At 41.3% G+C, this 22,695-nt stretch overlaps 1 protein-coding gene across 3 annotated transcripts; it reads right to left on the bottom strand.

Moving 5' to 3' along the window:
• Nucleotides 1-1,862: 1,862 nt before the first annotated feature.
• Nucleotides 1,863-22,555, bottom strand: CENPN (centromere protein N). 3 transcript variants are annotated; one of them, XM_065898860.1, is made up of 11 exons: nt 22,397-22,555; nt 19,791-19,971; nt 18,459-18,504; nt 16,546-16,605; nt 16,169-16,245; nt 10,009-10,185; nt 7,882-7,983; nt 6,542-6,605; nt 4,904-5,016; nt 2,754-2,880; nt 1,863-2,489 (listed from the first exon to the last, which is right to left on the bottom strand). In XM_065898860.1, exons 2-11 carry the CDS (start codon nt 19,959-19,961, stop codon nt 2,407-2,409), a joined length of 1,020 nt encoding a protein of 339 aa, XP_065754932.1. In that variant the 5' UTR covers nt 19,962-19,971; nt 22,397-22,555; the 3' UTR covers nt 1,863-2,406. The 3 variants fall into 3 exon arrangements, with proteins under 3 accessions (XP_065754932.1, XP_065754934.1, XP_065754933.1); XM_065898862.1 differs by lacking the exons at nt 7,882-7,983; nt 22,397-22,555 and having other exon boundaries at nt 2,407-2,489; nt 19,791-19,961; XM_065898861.1 differs by lacking the exons at nt 16,546-16,605; nt 22,397-22,555 and having other exon boundaries at nt 2,407-2,489; nt 19,791-19,961.
• Nucleotides 22,556-22,695: the final 140 nt, after the last annotated feature.

Genomic DNA, 22,695 nt, shown 5'->3' with positions numbered 1-22,695 from the left:
CACTGGGTCCATCCAGGACATCCGGGATAACCTCCCCATCTGCAAAGTCCTTTTGTTTTGTAAAGTAACAGATTTACATATTCCAGGGATCAGGATGTGGACACCTTTGAGAAGGGTACTCTTCTGCTTCACAGTAACGAATTCTGAATTAAAAAGTACTGTGGGCCCAAAACCCCCCACATCTGTGTGAGAGATAGCATCCACAGGCTATTGTTTCTTCCAGCACAGTGTCCAAGAGGGCAGGCTCTGGAGGCCAACTGCCTGGGGTTAATGTGGGCTCAGTCACTTACTAGCTAGTACTAAGCTTTGGTATTCACGTCAATAGAGTGAGACAAGTAATGCCACCTGCCTTATAGGATTATTATGAAAATAAGATAAAGCGTATAAAATACTTGGCACAGCGCCTGCCACATAGTAAGTGCTCAGTAAACATGAGCTCTTTTTCATTTTTGGAGACCCTACCTAATGTGCATTAAATTCCTTTGGCCTAGAGATCCTTGGATCTGCATTTACTGCTCCATCTGATCCCAGGACTGCATCTGAATGGCGTATGTGTCTCTGGATCGTCAAGCACATACCAGGTAAGCATTCCCTATATCTCATTTCCTGAAGCAGAAGCCTCTGTCTGGGAGGGCTGCAGGGTGCAGGCTCAAGTGATTCCACTCTAGGCTGGGTAATACTGGGTTGGCCAGAAAGTCCCTTTGGGTTTTTCTGTAACATCTTACAGAAAAACCCAAAGGGACTTTCTGGCCAACCCAATATTAATAGTGGCTTTCTCGTTCAGGCTCTCATTGCACATCCTTGCAAAGCACCAGAAAGGGCTGTGAGCCTATGGGAAACCATCCCAGGAACCTGCAGGGCCTCTGTATAGACCTAATATGGGCATTCAGGCACTGAGTAGAAGTGCCTACCATATGTGTGCACATAGGAACAGATGCTCTAAACCATGACTGTGGTCTACAAAAAAAATTAGCATTATTAAGCCCCTACAGACTCAGTGCCTCACTCTGAGATAACTGAAGTGTCTAAGCCATTTGCTAATTAAATCTAAACTAATATATTTCACATAAATACCTATTGGTATTGGTATACACAGTACCAATACATTATATTGGTATAAAGCATTGTTTAGCCCCTTCTGATTGTGTTTATATCTGTATATTAAGCCTCTTTTTGATTTTCATCAGAAGTAACTGATATACTAGTTTTTAAATATCTCATTTAAATTGGTGTTTTTCTCCTCTGCTTTGGCCACTGGCTAACACCATCCAAATTTTCCCTTTTATTCTAGCAGTTGAGGAGGCACTTGTATGTTCTTACGTGGTAATCTTACCTCTAGTTTTATTTTGTCCTCCTATTCTTTTTCTGTCCTTCATTTGCCTAGATTTCCTCACCTTTTAATTTTTTGTTAAAAATTAATTAATTTATTTTTGGCTGTGTTTGGTCTTTGTTGTGTTGCGAGGGCTTCTCATTGTGGTGGCTTCTCTTGTTGCGGAGCACAGGGTCTAGGCACGTGGCTTCAGTAGTTGCAGCACGTGGACTCAGTTGCTGTGGCTCGCGGGCTCTAGAGCGCAGGCTCAGTAGTCGTGGCGCACGGGCTTAGTTGCTCCGCGGCATGTGGGATCTTCCTGGACCAGGGCTCGAACCTGTGTCCCCTGAATTGGCAGTTGGATTCTTAACCACTGCGCCACCAGGGAAGCCCCTCACCTTTTAATTTTATCATAATTGTAACATATGTTGTTATAACCCCAAATCCTTTGTGGATCAAGATAAGGAGTAGATTTTAAAGTGTTATTGTAAAAGGACATGCAATTTAGTGATGATCACTGAAGGATTTTCACCACAAGTGACCGATACACCCATTTTTAAATATCTTTATTCACAAACCTGTATATTATCTGTCAGTTTGAATGCCATATGTATGATAAAATAGACGAGAAGTACCATATTTACAATGAAATCATTATTTTATATAGCTGAATCAACTGATAGGCTACCTCCTGCAATAATAACTTAATGGGCCCAATTCTGCCTTTTGAATGGACCAATTTTATGGTTCTCCTGGAAAGTTTCGGGCTGGGTATAGTTTCTTGTTGCTTTTTTCTGTGATCCAAGGCTTAAGAGAAAATCCCTGGAAACCAGCAACTGGAACCAAACCTCTCCAGGATTGAGGAGAGACAGGAGTGAGAGAAATGACATCCTGTCACATCTTAAAGTCCCACAACTGCTATGCTTTGCAGGAGGAGGAAAGAATCAGTCCCAAGAATTATACTGAACATTTCTAAATCATCAACATCAAGGATTAATCTCTAAAACAAGTTTGCAGATAGAAGCTATCCAGCTAGTCATTATAAAATGCATATGCAATACAGTCAAGGATGCTGTGCTTACAAAACCACATACATCTTATTTATCTCTAATTTTAAAGTAATTCATTCCCTTATTGGGTATGCAAGTGAGCAATGGAGAAAGTGGTGCATCTGCAATACCTGAAATTAAAAAAAAAAAAAAAAAGAAAAGAAAAGAAAATGAAAATAATCACAGGGACAACGATTTGAGTCAGTTTAAAAATGACCAAGATTAGAGGGTGGATCATGGACCCCCATTAAGTGAAGCAGAATATGCAAAACAGGGCATGATGGGATAGCAGCCTAGAGCCATGAGAAAGCTCAGGGGCAATTAGTCAGCAAAGAGAGGGTCGAATGTAGTATGTTGTTAATTCTTCTGGCTGATGAAGTGTCCTGACTACTTACCGGCTGGTGCTAAGGATTTCAGTGCTTCCAGAAGATGGGGGCTAGAGAACTTAACCAGGCACCGGAGGGGTTCTTCTCTCTCAGCCAGGATGCCCCCATTTAGGTCACTTTTGAATTTTGTTTCAAGCTGTCAACAGATATATTTTTAAGTGACGATTAAATATATCAGTTGCAATGGCAAAATATAAAGAAATAGGATTATGTATTTCACTAATTCTTGTTATCAAGAAACACAGGGACTAATGGGGGTGGGAACCATTTAATTTGCTAATTGCAAACATTGAGGGCAACCAGTATATCCAACAATATCGCATGCAAAAGGCCAAGCGTGCACAGTGCCTGACACACAGGAGACCTTGCGTGTCGGTTCCGCCCTCAGATGCCCTTTACCTGAGCATTAGGTTTGCATTCTTAATGGAAAATGAGCAGTTTTTTGTAACCTGTCATTTCGATGTAAAAATGTCTTGTGTTTTGAGTCACTACCGCAGTTTAACTTCTTATTATAGAAGATTTAGAAAACATACAAAAGCGAGGAGCACAGTGTAATGAGTCCCCATGTGCATATCACCCAGCTGAAACAATGACTTGTCTTGTTCCATCTATTACCCTATCTTCCGTTCCCTACTGCCCACCCGCACTGGATTATTTCCAAGCAAATCCAAGACACCATAGTATCCCACCTGCAAATATTTCAATGTATCTAAAAGAGTCCTAAAAATGACTCTTTCTCAAAACTTCACCCCCATAACATTACCACACCTAAAAAAATTAATAACAGTTCCTTCATATCATCAAATATATAAGTACTGTTACTTCAGTAGGTACTTGGCTCTTAGATTCTAACTTCATTTTTTTTTAACTTAAAATGATTCTTAAAATTTAGAGACAGAATGCTGAAATATTTAGAGGGTGAGTAATGTCTGCAGTTAATTCAAATGGTTCAGAATAAAGAAAGAGAAAGAAAGCAGATGTGGCAAAATGTTAACCATTAGTAAATTTTGAAACAAAGGGGAAATGAATGCTCATTGTAATATTCTTGCATGTTTTCTGAAGGTTTGACATTTTTCAAAATAGAAAACGTAGGGAAAAATTAGTAGCAGGTATGAAAAAATGTATGCCTTGACTTATAGAATAGACCCATTCTAAGATGCATATAAAGAGAAGTTTTGTGGACTAAATCTTATGTATCCTAGATCAGTGGTTCTCTGTGCAGAATCGGCTAGAGGGCTTGTGAAGACAGCTGTCTGGGACCCACCTCCAGAGTCCGCAATCCAGTAGGACTAGAATGGGGCCAAGAACCTGCCTTTCTTACCCGTATTCCCAGCTGAGGCTGATTCTGCTAGTCCAGGGACCACACTTTGAGAATGACCTTCTTAAGAGTATGAGCTGTTTAAAAGAAATGGGTTGAAACCTGCCATTCAGGGAGCATCACTTGAAAGGTGTCAGTCAACTTTTCCCACTAGAAACAAATCAAACCAAACAGGCACTGGGCCTGAGTGAGCAGATCAATGGTAGACTTAAAGTGTGGTCCGTAGCTGCAGAAGGTTACTTCAGAAAGAACTTTATTGGAAGGTCTGAGGGGAGGAGGGTGTTACGAGTATGAGCATGAGTATTAGATTAGCGTGATCATGATATAAGCCTTGAATTCTTCTAATGGTGGCCATGGGCTTGCTCCCCCACCTGGCTTTCCTGGTGGGCAAGCTTCTGTAATGAGCCACGTTTGCAGGCTGCTGGGTTTTCTCCAACTGCTTGCCAACTGGGCTTTGTAATGACTTATTTATTCACTCTTTTATTTAATAAGTATTTATGAGCACTGACCATGTGCAAGCATTGTTCTAGGTGTGGGTGGGCTAGAAAGGTATAACCTACCTTTTTTTTTTTCTCTCAAAAATACAGATCACAGCTGGTTATACATAACTGAATTAATATGAAAGGTGAAATGAAAAGGCAAATTCAAAATTTCCAAAGGTCTCCTTTGCAACAGAGGAACTTACTAAATACGATAAAGTCTATTTTAACTCATAAACTTCTTATACAACATTAAAGTGACAAATGAATAAGAGACAGTTTCTTAGATCTGTTTTCCACTTAGTTTTAGTTCTTTTTAAAAAATCTTGATAAGTTGTAGTTAGTTTATAGCAGTGTCCTACCTTATATTGTGCAAATTCTAGTCTTGGTTGTGGATAGTCTCCAAAAATTTCTTGAGTCACTCTCTGGACCCTCTCTTTTTCTGTTTTGTTTTCATGAATGATCCTTGAATCCACTATAGATGGAAGATTTCAAGAGAAACAGCTGTTATATATTTAATATTATTATAATAATATATATTTCATTCATAAAGTATCATCCTTTCATTCCTAACCTTTCAACTTGCTTGCATAACTTAAAAATAATGTTTACTGTTTCTTCTTGATTGTAATAATTTCTTATTGTTGAAAAGCTGGAAAGTATAGGCTGGTAAGAGAAAATAAAAATCACCCATAATTCTACCACACAGAGATAAGTACTGTTAACATTTTAATCTATTTGTCTAACCCTTTTTTCAGTGAATAAAAAGATATGTATTTTTTAAACTGGGATTATAAAATACACACAATTTTGTATCCTGCTTTCTTTACTTAACATGACATCAATAGCAGTTCCTATGCCATTGGAAAGTCATAAATATGTTTAGTTCATAATGGCTGTACCATTTCATTTTATTGCCAAATCACTGCCAAGAGAGAGGAACATTTTCATTTTTATAAATCTATATTGTACCCCATCCCTTTTCTGAACTTTCTGATCTACATTAGTAGTTTCATACTATATTCTCCTGGGTTTTCTAGGAAAGGACTCATGTCACCTGTGAGTAGCAACAGGGTAACAATTCTGATTACAGGCACACCTCAGAGATAAACGGGTGCAGTTCTATACCACTGCAATAAAGTGAGTCACATGAATTTTTTGGTTTCCCAGTGCATATAAAAGTTATGTTTATATTGTACTGCAGTCTATTAAGTGTGCAACACTATTATGTCTAGAAGGACAATGTACATACCTTATTTAAAAAGTACTTTATTGCTAAAAAATGCTAACCATCATCTGAGCCCTCAGGGAGTTGTAATCTTTTTGCAGTAGTAACATCAAAGATCACTGATCACAGATCACCATAACAAATATAATAATAATGAAAAAGTTTGAAATATTGTGAGAATTATGGAAATGTGACACGGAGACGTGAAATGAGCAAATGCTGTTGGAAAAATGGCGCTGAGAGATTTGCTCAACGCAGGGTTGCCACAGACCTTCAATTTGTAAATAACGCAATACCTGTAAGATGCAATAAAGTACTCAGGAAGCATTAAGAGCCTGGGCTCCAGACTCAGATTCGGATTTCACTCCTGGCTTTGCCGATTCCTAGCTATGTGATTTTGCCTCACAAGTTACTAAACCTCTCTGAAACCCAGTTTCCTGATGAAAAGAGCTTGTTCATGGGACTGCTGTGAAGAAATAGGAAATGACTCATATAAACACCTTAGTATGGTGCCTGGCGCAGAAGAAATGCTCAACAACTGTTAGTTAAGTTTTGTTTTTGTTCTGATTATTATTAGATGCCAGTCTAGTAAATTCTAAAAGAGATTATGGTAGCTTAGCTTCCCCACTTCAACAGAAATGTAATTTTCAATTTTCTGAAAACAGTAAATACTTTTGAATCACATCCTGGTACATAAATGTTTTCCTGGGTGACAGAAATCTGAAAAGGAATGTCCTTCCAAATTTCAGTTTTTATCTTAAAACACACATACTATTTATGTCTAGCCCAAGGCTTCTTTCTTGTAGAGGTGTAGTAGAGTTGTGAGTTTCAAAGGTCTAGGAAAAAGAAAAAAGAAAAAAGTGAATGTTTTCCTAATTTTATCACCTTGAAGTATAGATATTAATTGCTTTTAATGCACAAAAATATGGCAAATCTTATCTTTAGTTTTTCCCAACACAAAGATTTGAGGCCATTTGCAGACTGAGTTGAGCATTTCTCCTACAGCGATGTTGGCAGAGAATGCCAGCAACATGGCTGCTTTATTTGAGGAGCTCTGTACCTTGTTAACATAAAAAATGGATCTGGAAGAAGTATAGCTGGTGAATGCAAAAGCTAGAGGAATCAGAGGCAGCATTTACAATGTGATGTTTCAGCTTTATATATATGTCTTTATAACTGTAAAAAATTTGCTGAGATTCCTTATCGAAAAATAACTTTCCTATTGTAAGTCTGAACCTCTCAGACCCCTTCGCTTACTTTCCCCACTGAAGCCATTGTTTTTATAATTAAGTGTTTGACAATATGAATTTTCCTAGAAATGCAACTGTCATAGGAGAACCATTGATAGCAATTTGGTAGGAGGGTGGTAGGTAAGAGGGAGGGGCTGCTGTGGGAGAAAATCATTATCTAACTTCTTAATGTTAGATTTTTTCCTTAAAGAGTAGCTTGCAGAGAGCCATCACTTCTTTCTACTTAGAACAGATGAAAATACATAAGTATAACATACCTAAGGGCTCAAAGATATACACAGAGCCTTAACAATCCTATAGGAATGTGAACATCTGAGCACACATATGCCATGCAGAGGAAAAAAAAAACAAAAAAAACCCCCCTGAGCCTGGGAGCAAGGCCAGATCCGTTCTTATCATTAAAGGGGAACTTTAAATAATTTTGACAAATAAATTGTGGGACTTAATAAACCAATGCCTTCTCCTTTACTTCCAACTCCTGTATCACCTGCTTGACTGATGGGACAAAAAATTCTGCTTCTCTCTTGCAGAACAGAATAATATAATCAGCTTCAAAAGACAGTGTCGAGTTACTCTGAAGAGAAAAATAAATTCTGATTGGAATAGATGATTTGGAAACAGGGACCTATAACATAGACCCCAATGACTAATGGGCAGTATAAAATACAATGCAACTATAAAAAGATGAGAGAGAGAAATTATATTGTTTCCTTTCATATTAACTGAAAACTTTCTGCACTTCAGGGATATCTGACGTGATCTCCTATGCTGGAGGTAGACTTTCCCACCTGCTCAGCTTCTAAATTATGTGTGAAAGAGAAAATGGAGACTTCACTTTAAATAGAGTCACTGATGGGCTCACCTGATTATACTGTTTAAAAACAATAGCCTTAAGAGAGTCCAGATACCGGCTTCTGAGGTCCATTTTCACAATCTGATGGTGTTTGCTAGCAATTGTCAGTGCCTTGAAGTGAAAATTAGCAAGACTATTAGCATTACTGTGTCTATCTCTGTATTTACAATACTTGTTCAGGAAAAAATCTAGAACAATTAAATCTCATGGCCTGTTACTCAGCTTGAAATACAAAAACAGGGGCTAATGCCATTAAGATTCTCACAAATGTAAGGTCTTTTGTAATACCATTTTTAGAAAAGTGATCCTGTTTATTTTTTTTATTAAAAAAATTTTTTTTTTTAATTCTTGGCCGCACCGAGCAGCATGTGGGATCTTAGTTCCCCAGCCAGGGATCGAATCCGTGCCCCCTGCAGTGGAAGCAAGACTCTTAACCACTGGACTGCCAGGGAAGTCCCAAAGTGATCCTGTTTAAAGTTAGGAATTACAATAAATGAAATTCAGAGTTAAGAATAAACAGTGAATACTCAAATGTTACTATTTTTGATTACTAGTCATTAATACTACGATACTGCCATACAAAAATGCAAATATGTATGTACGCTTTAGGACAAATTTTGAAGGAAAAAGTGCAAATTAAATGCAACTTATAAAAGCTTCCCATCGTCTGGGGAAACAAGTTGGAAGACTGAAACAGAATTAATAGAATAAGGTATTTACCTGAAACTAGAGGGTAGAAATAAGTTTGCCTTAAGATACACATTAGAAAAGAACATTAGCTTTAGGGGTGATGTTTAAACTAGGTGGGACAGGGTGGACTCACCTGGCTGTCAGTGGATGGAAAACCACCATTTATTATGGAGGAAGAGACTCCAAATGTAAAGGAGAGTTAAGTGTTAGAAAGAAATAGAAGTGAGCAGCAGTAGCAATCTTTCTGCCATTTCAGTAAACACCTAAGGAATTTAAATGACAAGTCCGCCTGCCTGGAGGACTTGGTGTTCTACTTGGCACTAGAGATGATGCAGCCAGGATGGCAGAGCTGCTTATCTACAATCAGCTCTGGAACCAACTGAAGCACCATTGTAGTTGTGAATGTTAAGACGGTGGAAGCAGCAGCAGTTGCCAGGCTAATTTAGGGATGGCTTATTTGGGGGAAGATGCTAGGAAGCCTGTGACACCAAAGGCAGAACCATAAACAGAAGCAGGCTCTGACCAGAGGACCATCTTCTGTTAAAGCATGCTTCTTGTGTACGCAATGTGGGGAAAATGGTTACAAATGAAAATAATGTTCATTAATAGGTAAATGATGAGGTCATGAAAAAGTAGTGAGGTACATTCATATGTAACCTCATTGAAATGTTCTGTTAAGTTAGAAAAAGCGAAATACAGACCCTATGTACCCGTGTGGTTTTTGTAATAAAACATCTTCTGAGGGCTTCCCTGGTGGCGCAGTGGTTGAGAGTCCGCCTGCCGATGCAGGGGACGCGGGTTCATGCCCCGGTCCGGGAAGATCCTACGTGCCACGGAGCGGCTGGGCCCGTGAGCCATGGCCGCTGAGCCTGCGCGTCCGGAGCCTGTGCTCCACAACGGGAGAGGCCACAGCAGTGAGAGCCCCGCGTACCGCAAAAAAAAAAAAAAAAAAAAAAAAAAAAAAACATCTTCTGAAAGGAAATAGCAGAACTGTTAAAAGCAGTTATTTTGGGTGAATGGGATTGCGCAGAAGGGTATGGAGTCTTAAAAGACTGTTCAGAGACTTCTGTGTTGGTTGGATTTTTGCCTTGATTTTGTGCTACTTCTCACTTACAGGACAGTAATGAAGAGTTCTAAACCAATGCTTATGCTGTCCTCCCACTTGTAGAATAATAACGCTTTCTGCTTCTTAGTTTAGGAGATAAAGAATTACAGGTGGTATTTTCTTTCTTGGCTGAGCCGTGCAGTGTACTGGATCTTAGTTCCCTGACCACGGACTGAACCTGTGCCCCCTGCAGTGGAAGCGCGGAGACTTAACCACTGGACCGCCAGGGAAGTCCCCCTACAGGTCGCATTTTATATCAAATGATACTGAGCAGTTTAAACCTACACGGACCTGAGATAAGGATAATACAGCATTATAGCTTATAGTAATTGGTTCCATACCTGACCCAGAAGGGGTAGATTGCTTTTCAGTTGGGAGGAAGAAGTGAAGGCATATGGTGTTTGGGAATAATACACCACGTAAGCAGGTTTGTACTGGTTTGGCTTTCTATACTGTGTTCCCCAGGCAATTCGAATCCATACTGCATTCTCCTCAGCATCTCTGAAGCTGACTGTCACCTTATTTAAAAAAAAAAAAAAAAGATGTAAGTTTCCTAATTAAAATCTCATGTGGCACCAACAACAGGTGCTTTTTAGGGATGAAGGATGTTATTATAATCTTGCACACCGGCTGAGGTCTGGCAGTCTTTTCTCCTACGTTTTTTTATTTTTTGGCCGTGCCGTGAGGCATGCAGGATCTTAGTTCCCCAGCCAGGGATTGAAGCCATGCCCCCTGCAGTGGAAGCATGGAGTTTTAACCACTGGACCACCAGGGAAGTCCCTCTCCTACTCTTCATTACAGTGTTTTGGGAAATCTTTGGGAAAGTATTTTGTGGTCGTTTTGTAAAGATACATTCGTGCCTTGCAAAGTCTTTTGGAAGGAAAAAATTTTAAATCCTACAAGCAGGATATGACATCAGAAATTTTCAATAATTTCTTGGGCTTTGTCCTGAAAAACTGTAAGAGTTTATGAAGTAAAGCAGCCTCACAAATGAGATATCTTATAAGGAAGCATTTTTAGCATTGAACACAGACCTAGCATGCACTGTAAAGTTTAATAGTAAGATTTCTATGTAGCAATGGGCTCAAAAAAATACTAATCCTAATGCTTTTATGCATTTAGCTCAGGTGCTAAAAATTACCCCAAAGCAAAGTTACATAGCGAGAATATAAGAAATTCTACATGGTTTCCATTTCATGGATAAAATATAGACCTTTCTAAACTTTTAAATATGATTGCCAGTTTCTATGGAATTAATAGCTCACTCCTAGATTATTAGCCCCCCTTGCAGCTCAGACCCTGGAGATACTTGAGACAGGCACACTTGGCTTGCCCACATCCCTGGTTTTTTTTTTTTTTTTTCCTGGCTGTGCTGTGCAGCTTGTGGGATCTTAGTTCCCTGACCAGGGATTGAACGCGGGCCCTCGGCAGTGAGAGCGTGGAATTCTAACCACTGGACCACCAGGGAATCCCCTGCCCACATCTCTGTATTTCCTCCCTCTTGTATCTTATTCCTGGTGATCACGTGGCTGCTGACATTAGCAAAGAAGGCAGTCACAGTTGTCCCTAAGGATTCTGGATGATTGGTTCCAGGACCCCTCTCAGATACCCCTCTCAGGATACCAAAATCCGAGGATGCTCAAGTCTCATATAAAATGGTGTAGTAATTGCAAATAACCTGTGAGATTCTCCCACATACTTTAAATCATTTCCATGTTACTTATAATACCTAATAGAGAGTAAATGCTATGTAAATAATCATAAGTACAACATGAATGCTATGTAAACAGTTGCTGACCCAAAGCAAATTCAAGTTTTGCTTTTTGGAACTTTCTAGAATTTTTTTTCCCGAATATTTTCAATTTGTGGTTGGTTGAATCCATGGATGTTGAACCCATGTATATGGAGGGCCGACTGTATTTTGACTCTGCGCACTCTTTATCTGGTTGCTTCCCCAAATTTCCTCAGTGTATCAGACAAGGAACCCAAGACAAGGGGCATGGAGGGTACAGAGCAGTCTGACCTTCCCCTAGATGAACAGCACAGCCCTCGGCCCCAACAGGCATGCAGTGGACCTCTGCCAGCTCGAATGGAAGAGGACAGGATCTTATTCTGAATAGCCTCTTTGCATCACATTACAAAAGAAAATAAGTGTGTAAAGTCAACATTGAGCGTAGTGTACGGAGGGCACATTTTCGCTAGGAGAAAATTGGTAGCATTCAACGGAGTCAGGTAGTCTCTAGTCTAGAATGAGGATAACTTAAGTGAGGGCTCATGAAGGGACTTAAAGAGGTCTGTGACCTCCTGAATTGGATGCACCGTTGGATGGACATGTCTAAAGGTGTGCTTTTCTAGAGAGGTGCTGTGCCACTTATCAAAATGTTCATAAGGGTCTATAGTCCAAAAGAAGGTTAAAAATCAGTAGGCTAAGAGGAAAGGGCGTCCACAGAGTCAGTGTAATCCTGGCCCGGCTGGCCGATGCTCCATCTCACATTCTTAAAGTAAAGAAGATACTCAGATACTTGTAGAGGCAGGGCCCAAATATAGATATTTATTATTTTCCCAAGAAACTACCTCAATGGATATCCTCCTGCAATGCCTGGGATAAAGCGTTTCGCAGAGGAGAGCTCAGATTAATATTGCTCAAGCTTAAACGAGTGCAGCCAAGGGACTTCCCTGGCGGTCCAGTGGTTAAAACTCCGTGCTTCCAATGTGGGGGGCGCGGGTGTGATCCCTGGTCAGGGAACTAAGATCCTACATGCCATGTGGAACAGGCAAAAAATTAAAAAAAAAAAATTTAAGATGACATAAACAAGTGTGGCCAAGGGTCCTAAGTGGTTTGGCGAAACTGGGACTGTTCTCTTGGCCAGGGTATCCTCCAGTAGCCATCAACTGTCAGTAACTGGCCAAGGCCCACAAGCTACTGAACATACGTATGTTTGGCGTGAGAATCAAATGAAGCTTACAGTACAAAGAATCACCACATATTTAACACATTAACATACTTAACACAGACCATCATTATTATACTACATGATACAGGCATAGAAAGGGACAAAAAATGTGCTACCTTACGATTGAAGCAGTTTTTAGTTTGTCTCTTCTTTGTAAGTTTTTCCAAGAACTTTGTATTTTGAAGAGTTTTACCTGGTATGATGTGCAGTTAATCTCTCTCTCTCTCTCTCTCTCTCTCACACACACACACACACACACACACACATGCACACACACACACACTCACTCAGTCACTCACTCTCCACCCATCACTCCGCAGATAGGCTCCCTGTGTCCTTTCATATCAGCTTCTCTCCCCCATTGGTGCAGGGCAGGAGTTCTTTACCTGAAGTCCATGGTTAGAATTCAGGGCATCTGTGGACTTGATGGGGGGAAAATTTCGTCTTTATTTGTACTAATTTCTAACTGAAATTTAGCATCTCCTTCAACTGGAAAGTAGGCATCAAAACAGTGGAATTTTAAGACCCGTTACTTTGTTGTCCATAGAAATCCCAAATACTCTTATCATATTATAATTGTTGCACATGCCTCAAAAATATCATTTACACCTATTAGTACTTTGAAACTAGTTGCTTTTAGACCCATCATGAGATTATTTATTGTGTTAATAAAGAAGCACATGCATTACTTATCACAATTCGCCATTTTAATACCTTAACTGTATTTTTAATACCATTTGTTTCCCCTGTGAGTCTATGGATTTTATTTTATAGCATTTAAATACACTCTTCTGAGAAGTGGTCCATAAGCTTCACTAATAGCCAAAGGGTCCTTGGCACAAAAAGGTTAAGGTGCCTGTCCTAGAGCAGCAGGTGAGTCACTCTTCACTCCTGGGCACCAGGAGGTGCTATTTGTCATGACGTCACCATCATCAGCCTTTCGGAAAGTGGAGTTATCCAGCCACTAGTTAAGTTATGTGGAGGAAGGTGAAGATAAGCCGGGAGTCCTCAGTCAGTTGAGGAAAGGGCTGAGGACACGTGGGCCAGCTCGGAGTAGAGGGATGGGGAGACAGAGAAGACACAAGGCCTTTACCTGCTCATCCTCATCTAAAACCTGCAGTATACAAAGCACGTCACTCTCTAGCTGGCCTTTCAAGCAGGACAGATATGATCAGTAAAAAAGCTCCTTTGTCCCCCCAGCCTCCCCCGCTAGTGTGCCTGAAATTCATTCAGGAGGCAAAAGCTTTTGGTAGTGATAAGAAAAGAGAAATCTAATGACTGAAATACATGGGCATCAAAGTGGGAGGAAATGTAAGTGTTTCAGACTCTTTTCTCCATGCCTGGTGAGGGCAGTGGCCTGGGGTTAAAAGAACAGAAGTTCCTGGTGCCTAAAACAGGGACAGGAAAGACCATCAAGTGGGAAGGTGCTGGGAGGGAAGATGCAGATAAACTCTGAACTGGACCGGAGAGAGAGAGAGAGAGACGAGTGTTTCTCAAGATGAGTTAGCCAGTCATGTTCAGCTTCATAAGAAGGCTGCTTCCAGAAGGGTCCAAACCACATATCCACAACACTTGTGGAGGGCTGGCCAGGGATCATGTGGTAATGAGGCTCTTTGTTTAAAAAAATAAAGCAGGTGCATGTGCCACAGCCACAGTCCAGACAGGACTCTCCTGTAATGTCTGCAAAGTTCATAATTTCATGGTAAGAAGAGTTTTCAAATAATATAATCCAAAATAAGAACTTAGGAGCAAGGTAAAAAAAAGTGCTTGCTTATTCACAAAATTAAAAAAGAAAAGGAGACATACCTTCTCTTGGTTCACAATTTTCTTTGAATTAATTTATAAATTAAATGCAGGGAATTCCCTGGTGGTCCAGTGGTTAGGACTCTGCGCTCTCACTGCTGAGGTCCTGGGTTCAGTCGCTGGTCAGGCAGCTAAGATTCTATAAGCCGTGTGGCACAGTCAAAAAATAAATAAATGCACCCCTACTCAAACGGCTGAAGATTTTGTTTTGTTCTGTAAACCTGAGAAAATGTTTCTAAGATTCATCTGGAGAAACAGGACATTTTTGACAAAGGAGAGTAATTGGGGGTAGGGGCCGGGTTGACTTGTCTTAAGGGTTATTGAAATGTTTTAAAAAATATAGCGATTAAAGGAATGGGGAGTTTGCTCCAGGCAAGTGGCCCTCCTGATACCAAATCCAGAAGCAGGCAGAGCAGCCTACATGGTAACTGGCAGGACTGCTCTGAGTGGTCTCCCTGCAGGGGCAGAGCTGGCCCTGGAGGAACAGACCAGAGTAGGTGCTGCCTGCAGGCAGCTGCTCTCACTCAGGCTAAGGCCCTGCTCCTGCTGGAGGAAAGTGAAGGGGGCGGTGAGGAGGGGCCAGTGGGATTGCTTCCACGTGTGGGACACATCCGGAGCAAGAAAAAATATTTCCCTCCAAGAGTCTTGTGGCAGAAAGAACAGAGCTTGAGGATGAGCCTGGGGAAAGGATGTACTTTTACTGAGACCTGAGCACACTTATAAGCAGTAGAGGAGGAATCAGAAGAGGCAAGAGATTAAGGATGCAAGAGAACAGAGGAAAATAAAGCAGGTATGTTGGATGAGGACATAGGAGATGGATTCACAGCACACACAGAGGGTCATTATAAGAAAGGAGATGAGGGAATATGTTCAGTGACAGGTGGGTAAGTAGAAAGCAGGACCAGTTAGAGACAGGATGAGGGGATGGAGAGGCAGGTCAAGGAGTTTATCAGAGAAGAGGGAACACCGCTATGCCAGAGAGGACGGGCAGTGCACAGCGAATGGGACAGGGTTGGCATGTCTTTATATGCAAGGACTAAGGCAGAGTAAGGTGGAAAGGGAATGAGAGGCTGTTAAAAAGTGACCACCTCAGGACCTACTGCATATCACAGGGAACTTGGCTCAACATTCTGTAATAACCTAAATGGGAAAAGAATTTGAAAAAGAATGGATACGTGTATGGGTATAACTGAATCACTTTCCTGTATGCCTGTAACACATCACTGTTAATCAACTATACTCCAATATAAAAAAAAAAAAAAAAAGCAATCACCTCAACCTAGGATAAGATGTTGAGGTGGTACCTGTGGAAGCAGACTGGCAGCTGAGGACTCTTCTGTGCTCTCGAGCTACCCTAACGTTGTGACCACGAGCCACCTAGGGCCATTTAACTAAAATTCATTACAGTTAAACACGACGAACATTTTAGTTTCTCAGTCACACCAGCCACATGTGGCTACTAGCTGGGTCCTGGACGGTGCTGATCTAGAACAGTTCCATCGTTGTACAGTCCTACCGGGCAGTGCTGCTCTTGAGAAAGAAGCAGTGCCCCTGAATTGAGAGGTAAGGGGAGAGGAAAGTTTTTACACCGAGTAGAGTTTGTCTTTGATATGGAATAGAACAGTATGGAATATTACTAACTGAAATTCTTACAAATTGAAAAAAGGAATGTAGTAGCGAATTTTAAGTGCACAGATGCCATGAAATTGAATTTTATGGAAATTCAGATAAATTTTATTCTTACATTTTTTAATGCTCTCTTAAGAATTTTCTTGAATGAACTTTTGAATTGTTCCATATCAAAAAGGTCAGTGTCTTCACCTGTCAAAATGAAAAGAAAAATCAAGAAGAATCAAGGGAGCTACAGTGTCTTCAATACATTTACAAAGATCCTGAAGATAAGCATTTGGTGTAACGTCAAAGAGCAGTAATGATCAAATCACACAAACGCTGCTGGTACCCCTGACAGAGTGTCACCAGATATATTTCTCATTTTTCTATACATGAGTAATAATCACCACATTTGGAAAGAAAAGAGACTTAAGAGGAACAAACTGCTACTCATTTTTAAATTGCCAAAACATCAAATACAAGTGTTCAGTTAAAAATAGAAAACATTACCTGGTCCTTTACTCATCTGAAAAACATCCCAAACTTTCTGATGCCGATGAAATTGAGTATCTGAGACAGGGAGGAAGAGCTTATTACTATCATATCAAGAGAACTTTCGAGTAACTATCATATCAGAGAACTTTCAACTTACAAATACATATTTTTAATAATGTGAAAGTGGAGAAAATTAACAGTAATTTACGAATTAAGTTATACAGATCTTTATTCAAAATATAAATTTTAAATGGACTAAATTTACTCCAGACAAATAAAACAAGTCATAAAGAATTACTCAACATAGTAGAGATTTAGCATTTATTCTTAGACCATTTATTCTGTCCACACAGGTCTACTCCACAGACTGCTGCATCTATGCGGCAAGCCAGGGATGATGTGCTCCTGGAACTGGTGTTTCTGTCGGCTTTCCTTAGTCTGGAGCACTCTTCTTCTAGCTCGTTGCACATCTCATTCTGGTCTCTACTAAAATGCCACAGTGCAGAATGGCCTACCCTGAACACCCTACCAAAATCGACCCCCCCATCCCACCCTGCTTTAGTTTCCTTCATAGTACTTACCACTACCTGACATTACAGCATACATTTAGATGTTCATTTTTACACTGCTTGTACCTGTGGGATATTGGACTGAGTCTTGTTCACCGCTGTAGTCCCAGCATCTAGCCACTGGCTGGCATTAAACATATATATTTGAGGAATGAATGAATGAATGTATGATATAGAAGACACCCTCTAGGAGTTACAAACTTAAGAGTATCTTGGAGTAAAAATGGGCCTAGGAAGTTACTGAGTTCAGTCCCAACACACTGTCATCCTGGCTTTACTCTATCCCTGCGCTGACCTCGGTCTGCATCCCTGTGTCTTTGGACCTAGGACCAAGGTGCTCTGCACCCCATAAGAGGAGCTGTTGGCCCCAATACTCAAGGGCACCAACCTGCTGTGCCTTTGTCTTATTACTTTTCTTGTCCTATGTCTTTTTTTTTTTTCTTTTTTTTGGTGCCTTGGCATCCTTGTCTCCCCATCCCACCCCATTTATGGCGATGGCCTGACAGTTCTTGATTATCCAGTTCTGTCCAAAACAGGTGTAATCAGGTATAATGTGATGCCTGCCCTGAAAGATAGCATCCAAAGGGTTTTGTTTCTTTCCGGTATTTTCTTCCTTGGTTCTCTGTTTCAGAGTTCAGATGGCCTGCTAAATGATCTTTGAATAAGGTTGCTGTCGTAATAATGGAGATTAAAAACTTTTTGTCGTTAATGATTCTTTTAAACACCGTGTAGAAGTTCATGATAAATGGCAAGGACTTAAATACAAATGCAGACATTTCCTCAAATAGAACACATGCTAGACTAATCCATGATATTTGTGACAAGCTTGGGCCACCTCTAGTGTCTCCTATCTTAGCCGGGGGCCCAATTTCCTTCTAGTTGCACATGCAGACCCCAGAGCCATGTGTGCCTCTCCCACTTAGTGCCGCCATGACCACTCTACGTGCAAGTACGGTCACTGTTAATCCTTACGTTCCTTACAGGCTGCGCTGTAATTAGAACACAGTCGCAGACATCTGCTTTCAAATTCTGTTAATAATAATGCAAAGCCTAACAAACACTAACTATGTGCTTATTGTATGCCAGTTACTGTGCTAAGGGCTTTTCAAGTCTTGTCTTATTTAACCCTCATAACAATCCTGTGAAGTAGAAGCTGTTATTATGTCCAGTTTACTTAGGAAAAGTCTGAGGCTTAAAAAAAGGTCGTGTGACTTGGCAAAGGACACAAGACTGGTAAGTGACAGAGCTGAAATATGAAACCAGGTCAACTTGACTCTAGAATCTGAGCCGTTACATACAAAACTGCCTCTCTGATGAAACTGGACTGGTTAAGCGTAAATACAAATCACCAAAACTTACAAATGATGTCCAAAAGGGCTGCATCATTGAGACTTGCACGATTCTCCTGAAAGAGAATATACCATTTTTAGTAATTGTGGTGATAGGTGTGGTTCTACCCCATCTACAGCACATTTTAGGATTGCTTAGAGCAGATGAGGGCCCTCTCAGTACTTTACTGACAACCTGTCTCCCATCTATGCTCTTCTGTTAAGTAACACATACACTTTCTGATTCGTGTCTCATTACAGGTTCTCACAACTGTTCTCCCCCGATCTAATCCTCATTTATCACTTTTAACTTTTTTTTTTTTTTTTTTTTAATCTATGGTATCCGTCTAGATTTCCTCTATCCCAGGTTTTCTCAACCAGGTGCTAGTGACATTTTGAGTCAGATAAATCTGTGTTGTAGAAGCTGTCCTAGGATGTAAAGGAACATTCCTGGCCTCTACCCACTGGAAGCCAGCAGCACCCCAATCCCATAGTTTTGACACCCAAAAACGTCTCCAGACATTGTGTCCTCTGGGAGACAAAATCATCCCAGCTGAGAACCACTGCGGTATACACACACATTTATATGTTTACATATTATATAGTTTCTTTCAGTGTTATACAGAAAGATCTAGTTTATTCTTTTTAATGGTTAAGGAATATTTTATGTGGACATATTATTTATCTAATCTCCTAAGTATAGTTGTTTCCAAGTTTTTTGTGTGTAAACAATGCTAGTTAACATCTTTATATATAGATATTTACATATCTATAACTAGGTATATAAATGTTTATCAATTATGATATTACATATACCTCCTTTTTTTTATTATGTTTTCCATATATGTAAATTTCAAAGTGGAATTGCTGGGTCTAAATTTCAAAGTGGAATTGCTGGGTCATAAAGTATATTTATTTAAAAATGAATGAGGAGGAGCTTTCCTGGTGGCGCAGTGGTTAAGAATCCACCTGCCAATGCAGGGGACACGGGTTCGAGCCCTAGTCCGGGAGGATCCCACATGCCGTGGAGCAACTAAGCCCTTGCGCCACAACCACTGAGCCTGCGTTCTAGAGCCCGTGCTCCGCAACAAGAGAAGCCACTGCACTGAGAAGCCTGTGCACTGCAATGAAGAGTAGCCCTCGCTCGCCGTAACTAGAGAAAGCCTGCGCGCAGCAACGAAGACCCAACGCAGCCAAAAGTAAATTAAAAAAAAAATTAGTTCCTTTTCCGCTATCGTGGTACGTAGCCCTCCTAACTTCACAGCCTAGCAGCTACCTTACATCTCTTTCGGACTAAAGAAAGGAAAGAAGAAAACCAAAGGGTAGCATCATGTTCAAGGTTAATCATTTTGAACACTGTTACCTCACAAAGCAGAACCAAGTCCTGAACAAGAGATTCCTTTCTTTGCCGGAAGTTTACAGTCTGCAGTTGATTTTCAGACAAAAAATTCCAGGTTTTTAGTATTGTCATCATTTCAGTCAATGGGATTTTCAAGATGGTCCTCCTGAAAAACTCGGAAACAGTTTCATCCATCTCTTTGGCACTTTCGTAAAGACAAAACCAAAAACAGCACGATAAAGTATTAACCAAACACAAAAGTGTAACTTAGTGAATTTTCAGCATGATATTTTTAGCCAGAATTTTGATTTGTAGGTCAAGCACCCAAACGTTTACCATTTTTCAGGCGCTCTGCAAACAGTGTTCCAACAGGAGGATTAAACTATTTTCTCCTTAAGCGTACATTTAAATATGTTTTAGAGTTTTTAAAAATTAGTGCTCTCCCTCCTTTCCTGGCTAGAGTGTTTTGATCTTTTGATGGCAATGACATGTGAATCATTCACTCATTTACTGATTCATGTATCAAATTATTGAGCACCTGTGTGTGCCAGGCACTTTTCTAGGCACTGGGGATAGATACAGCTTTAACCAAAAAGACAAAAATCCCTGCCAATATGGAGCGTCCTTTCTAGTTGGGAGAGACAGGCAACAGCAAAATCACAAAAAATCTTAAAAGTGGTAAGTGCTGAGGAGAAAACGGAGCGGTGTTAGGAAGCAGTGAAAGTGGAGCAGGCTGGCAATGGGTGGTGGGGATGGAGAGCAGGCCTCAGAGAGAAGGTGACATTTGAGCCAACCCTTGGGGGAGGGAGAGTGAGCCATGGGGCTAGCTGGTGGAGAAGCTTTCCAGGCAGATGGAACAGCAAGTGCACAAGCCTCGGGGTTTTCAAGGGACAGGGAGAAGGAGGCCTCCAGAGAGGTCAGAGTGGTGAGTGAAAAGGCACAGAGGGGGAGGTGAGGTCAGAGATCATGAAGGGCTGCGTTTATGACTAGAGGCAGAAGTCAGTCTGTCAATCTCACCTGCTTCCACCACGACTATGGGATTTCCAAGGGCAAATAGAGGAGATTCCCCTAAAAGAATCCTGGCTGCGACGTATTTCTACCATTTAAGTGTTGAACACGGCATATAATTTATTACCATCACCCACTTCTGAAAATATATGGGTAGTTGAATATATTGCGTTGCCCAAAAAGTTCGTGCAGGTTTTTCTGTAACATCTTATGGCAAAACCCACACGAACTTTTTGGCCAACCCAATACTTTGAAAAGATACTAAAAACAATAGTTAAAAATAAAGAGGAATGATTAGTTCTTTAGAGAGAAAAATAACTGAATTAAGAATGTGGGAGCAGCATGAGGATCATGAAAATTGAGCCTGACTCATTTCCTTGTCCAGATGCAGGACCCACCTGCCTTAATGTCAGGACTGAAATCCTCACCATGGTCCACAAGGCCCTGCGTTGTCTGGTTCCTGCCTCCCTGTCATCTACCACTCTCTCCTTGGCTTTCTGAGCTCCAGCTACACTGCCCTTCTAGTTTCTCTATTACAAGAGGATCCCTTCAGCTAAGGGCCATTGCATCTGCGGTGACCCCTGCTTAGAAGGTTCTTCTGCACATATTCACATGGCTCTTGTAATTCAGGTCTCAGCCATGCTTCTTCACAGAGAGACTTACCCTGACCACCCAATCTAGTTATTTCCCCACCTTGTCTTTACAGAACTATCTGAAATTATCTTGCTTTATTGCATTAAATATTTGATTAAGCTTCACTAGGGCAGGAACTATGTTTGTCTTATTCATAGCTGCATTCCTAGAATCTAGAACAGTGTCAGCCCAAGAACTGTCTAGTGGAAATACTTGTGGAATGAAGTCTTAGAGACTCTCCAGAAGCAGACGTGCCTGAGGAGGTAAACAACCTGGGAAGGATTAGGGTCCAACAGTTGGTGACAATATCAAGCCAACGTCTCCCATCAAAAACACTGGAGATGGTGGTTGTTAAAATGCAGATTCCTGGGTTCCAACGATTTAAACTGGGGGTGGGGTGGGGGACCGTGAAGGGCTTGAGATTTTTGCATTTTAAGACTAAGAGTCTTAATTCCCGCTAAACTTTGGGAATGCCATTCTAAAGAATTCTGGTAGAAAGAGTCCACAGAATCTCATCAATAAAGTTGGAAAACCCTTGAATAAACTCTTCTGATTCCCTGTGATTAGCTAACTTCTTTCTACATCTGAGCGCTTAGCACAGTGCTTGGCTTGGTGCTCGAGATATAACAGCTGAATGAACGCATGACAAAAAAGGTCCCTTTTAAGTAACTTTCCTGGAAATCTGCACAGCCTAAGAGCTGCCACAAGGAGCAGCAGGAGTACTGCGAGAGGCTGCAAAGACTAAAAAGGACGGACGCCAAGGTTAACCAAAACCAAGAACACTCAACTCTGGGGAAAGCAGAAACCCAGGGCTGGGATAGTTTAGCCGGTGACAGCTCGGCGCGGCTCCAGCGTGACGCAGGCCCTACGTGAGGCCCCGCCCCACCACGGGCGGATGTGACGTCACGGCCCAGCGTCATCGCCCTCCTCACCTCAGCCTCAACTGTAGTCCCCAGCCTCCGGCCCGAGAGCAAGGACCAATCCCACACCTTGACACTTGCGGCAGTCGCGAAAGAGTCGCCTCAGAGGCTTGGGACGTGGCTTCTTCAAGGCTTCCGCCACGCTCGGGGGCCCGATGCCGTGCCGTCAGGGGTACTCTTACCGTACCACATCGCCGGTCGTCTCTCTCCTCATCAGCTGTTCCCGCCTGCTGCACCTTCAAAGCCACCAATTGCAGTTCCCGCCGCCCTGGAGCCCCGCCCGGCGGAGCCAAAACTTTGGACTGTACCCTCGGCACAGGGGACCGTGTGGGGAGAGCGACGGAAGTGAAACTCTCCGAGTCCCCGCC

This window comes from Phocoena phocoena, chromosome 20 (assembly GCF_963924675.1).
Source record: "Phocoena phocoena chromosome 20, mPhoPho1.1, whole genome shotgun sequence".
Lineage (NCBI taxonomy): Eukaryota > Metazoa > Chordata > Mammalia > Artiodactyla > Phocoenidae > Phocoena > Phocoena phocoena.
The sequence above is the reverse complement of the archived record's forward strand: the minus strand, read 5'-3'. Positions and strand labels throughout refer to the sequence as shown.

Excerpts from the sequence above, each read along its gene's own strand:
- CENPN (XM_065898860.1), bottom strand. The coding sequence starts at position 19,961 with ATGGATGAAACTGTTTCCGAGTTTTTCAGGAGGACCATCTTGAAAATC. Across the intron at positions 7,984-10,008 it reads ATCTACCCCTTCTGGGTCAG|GCACTGACAATTGCTAGCAA; the intron begins GTATGGAACCAA and ends TTTCACTTCAAG. Across the intron at positions 2,490-2,753 it reads GAAATCCTTAGCACCAGCCG|GTATTGCAGATGCACCACTT; the intron begins GTAAGTAGTCAG and ends TTTTAATTTCAG.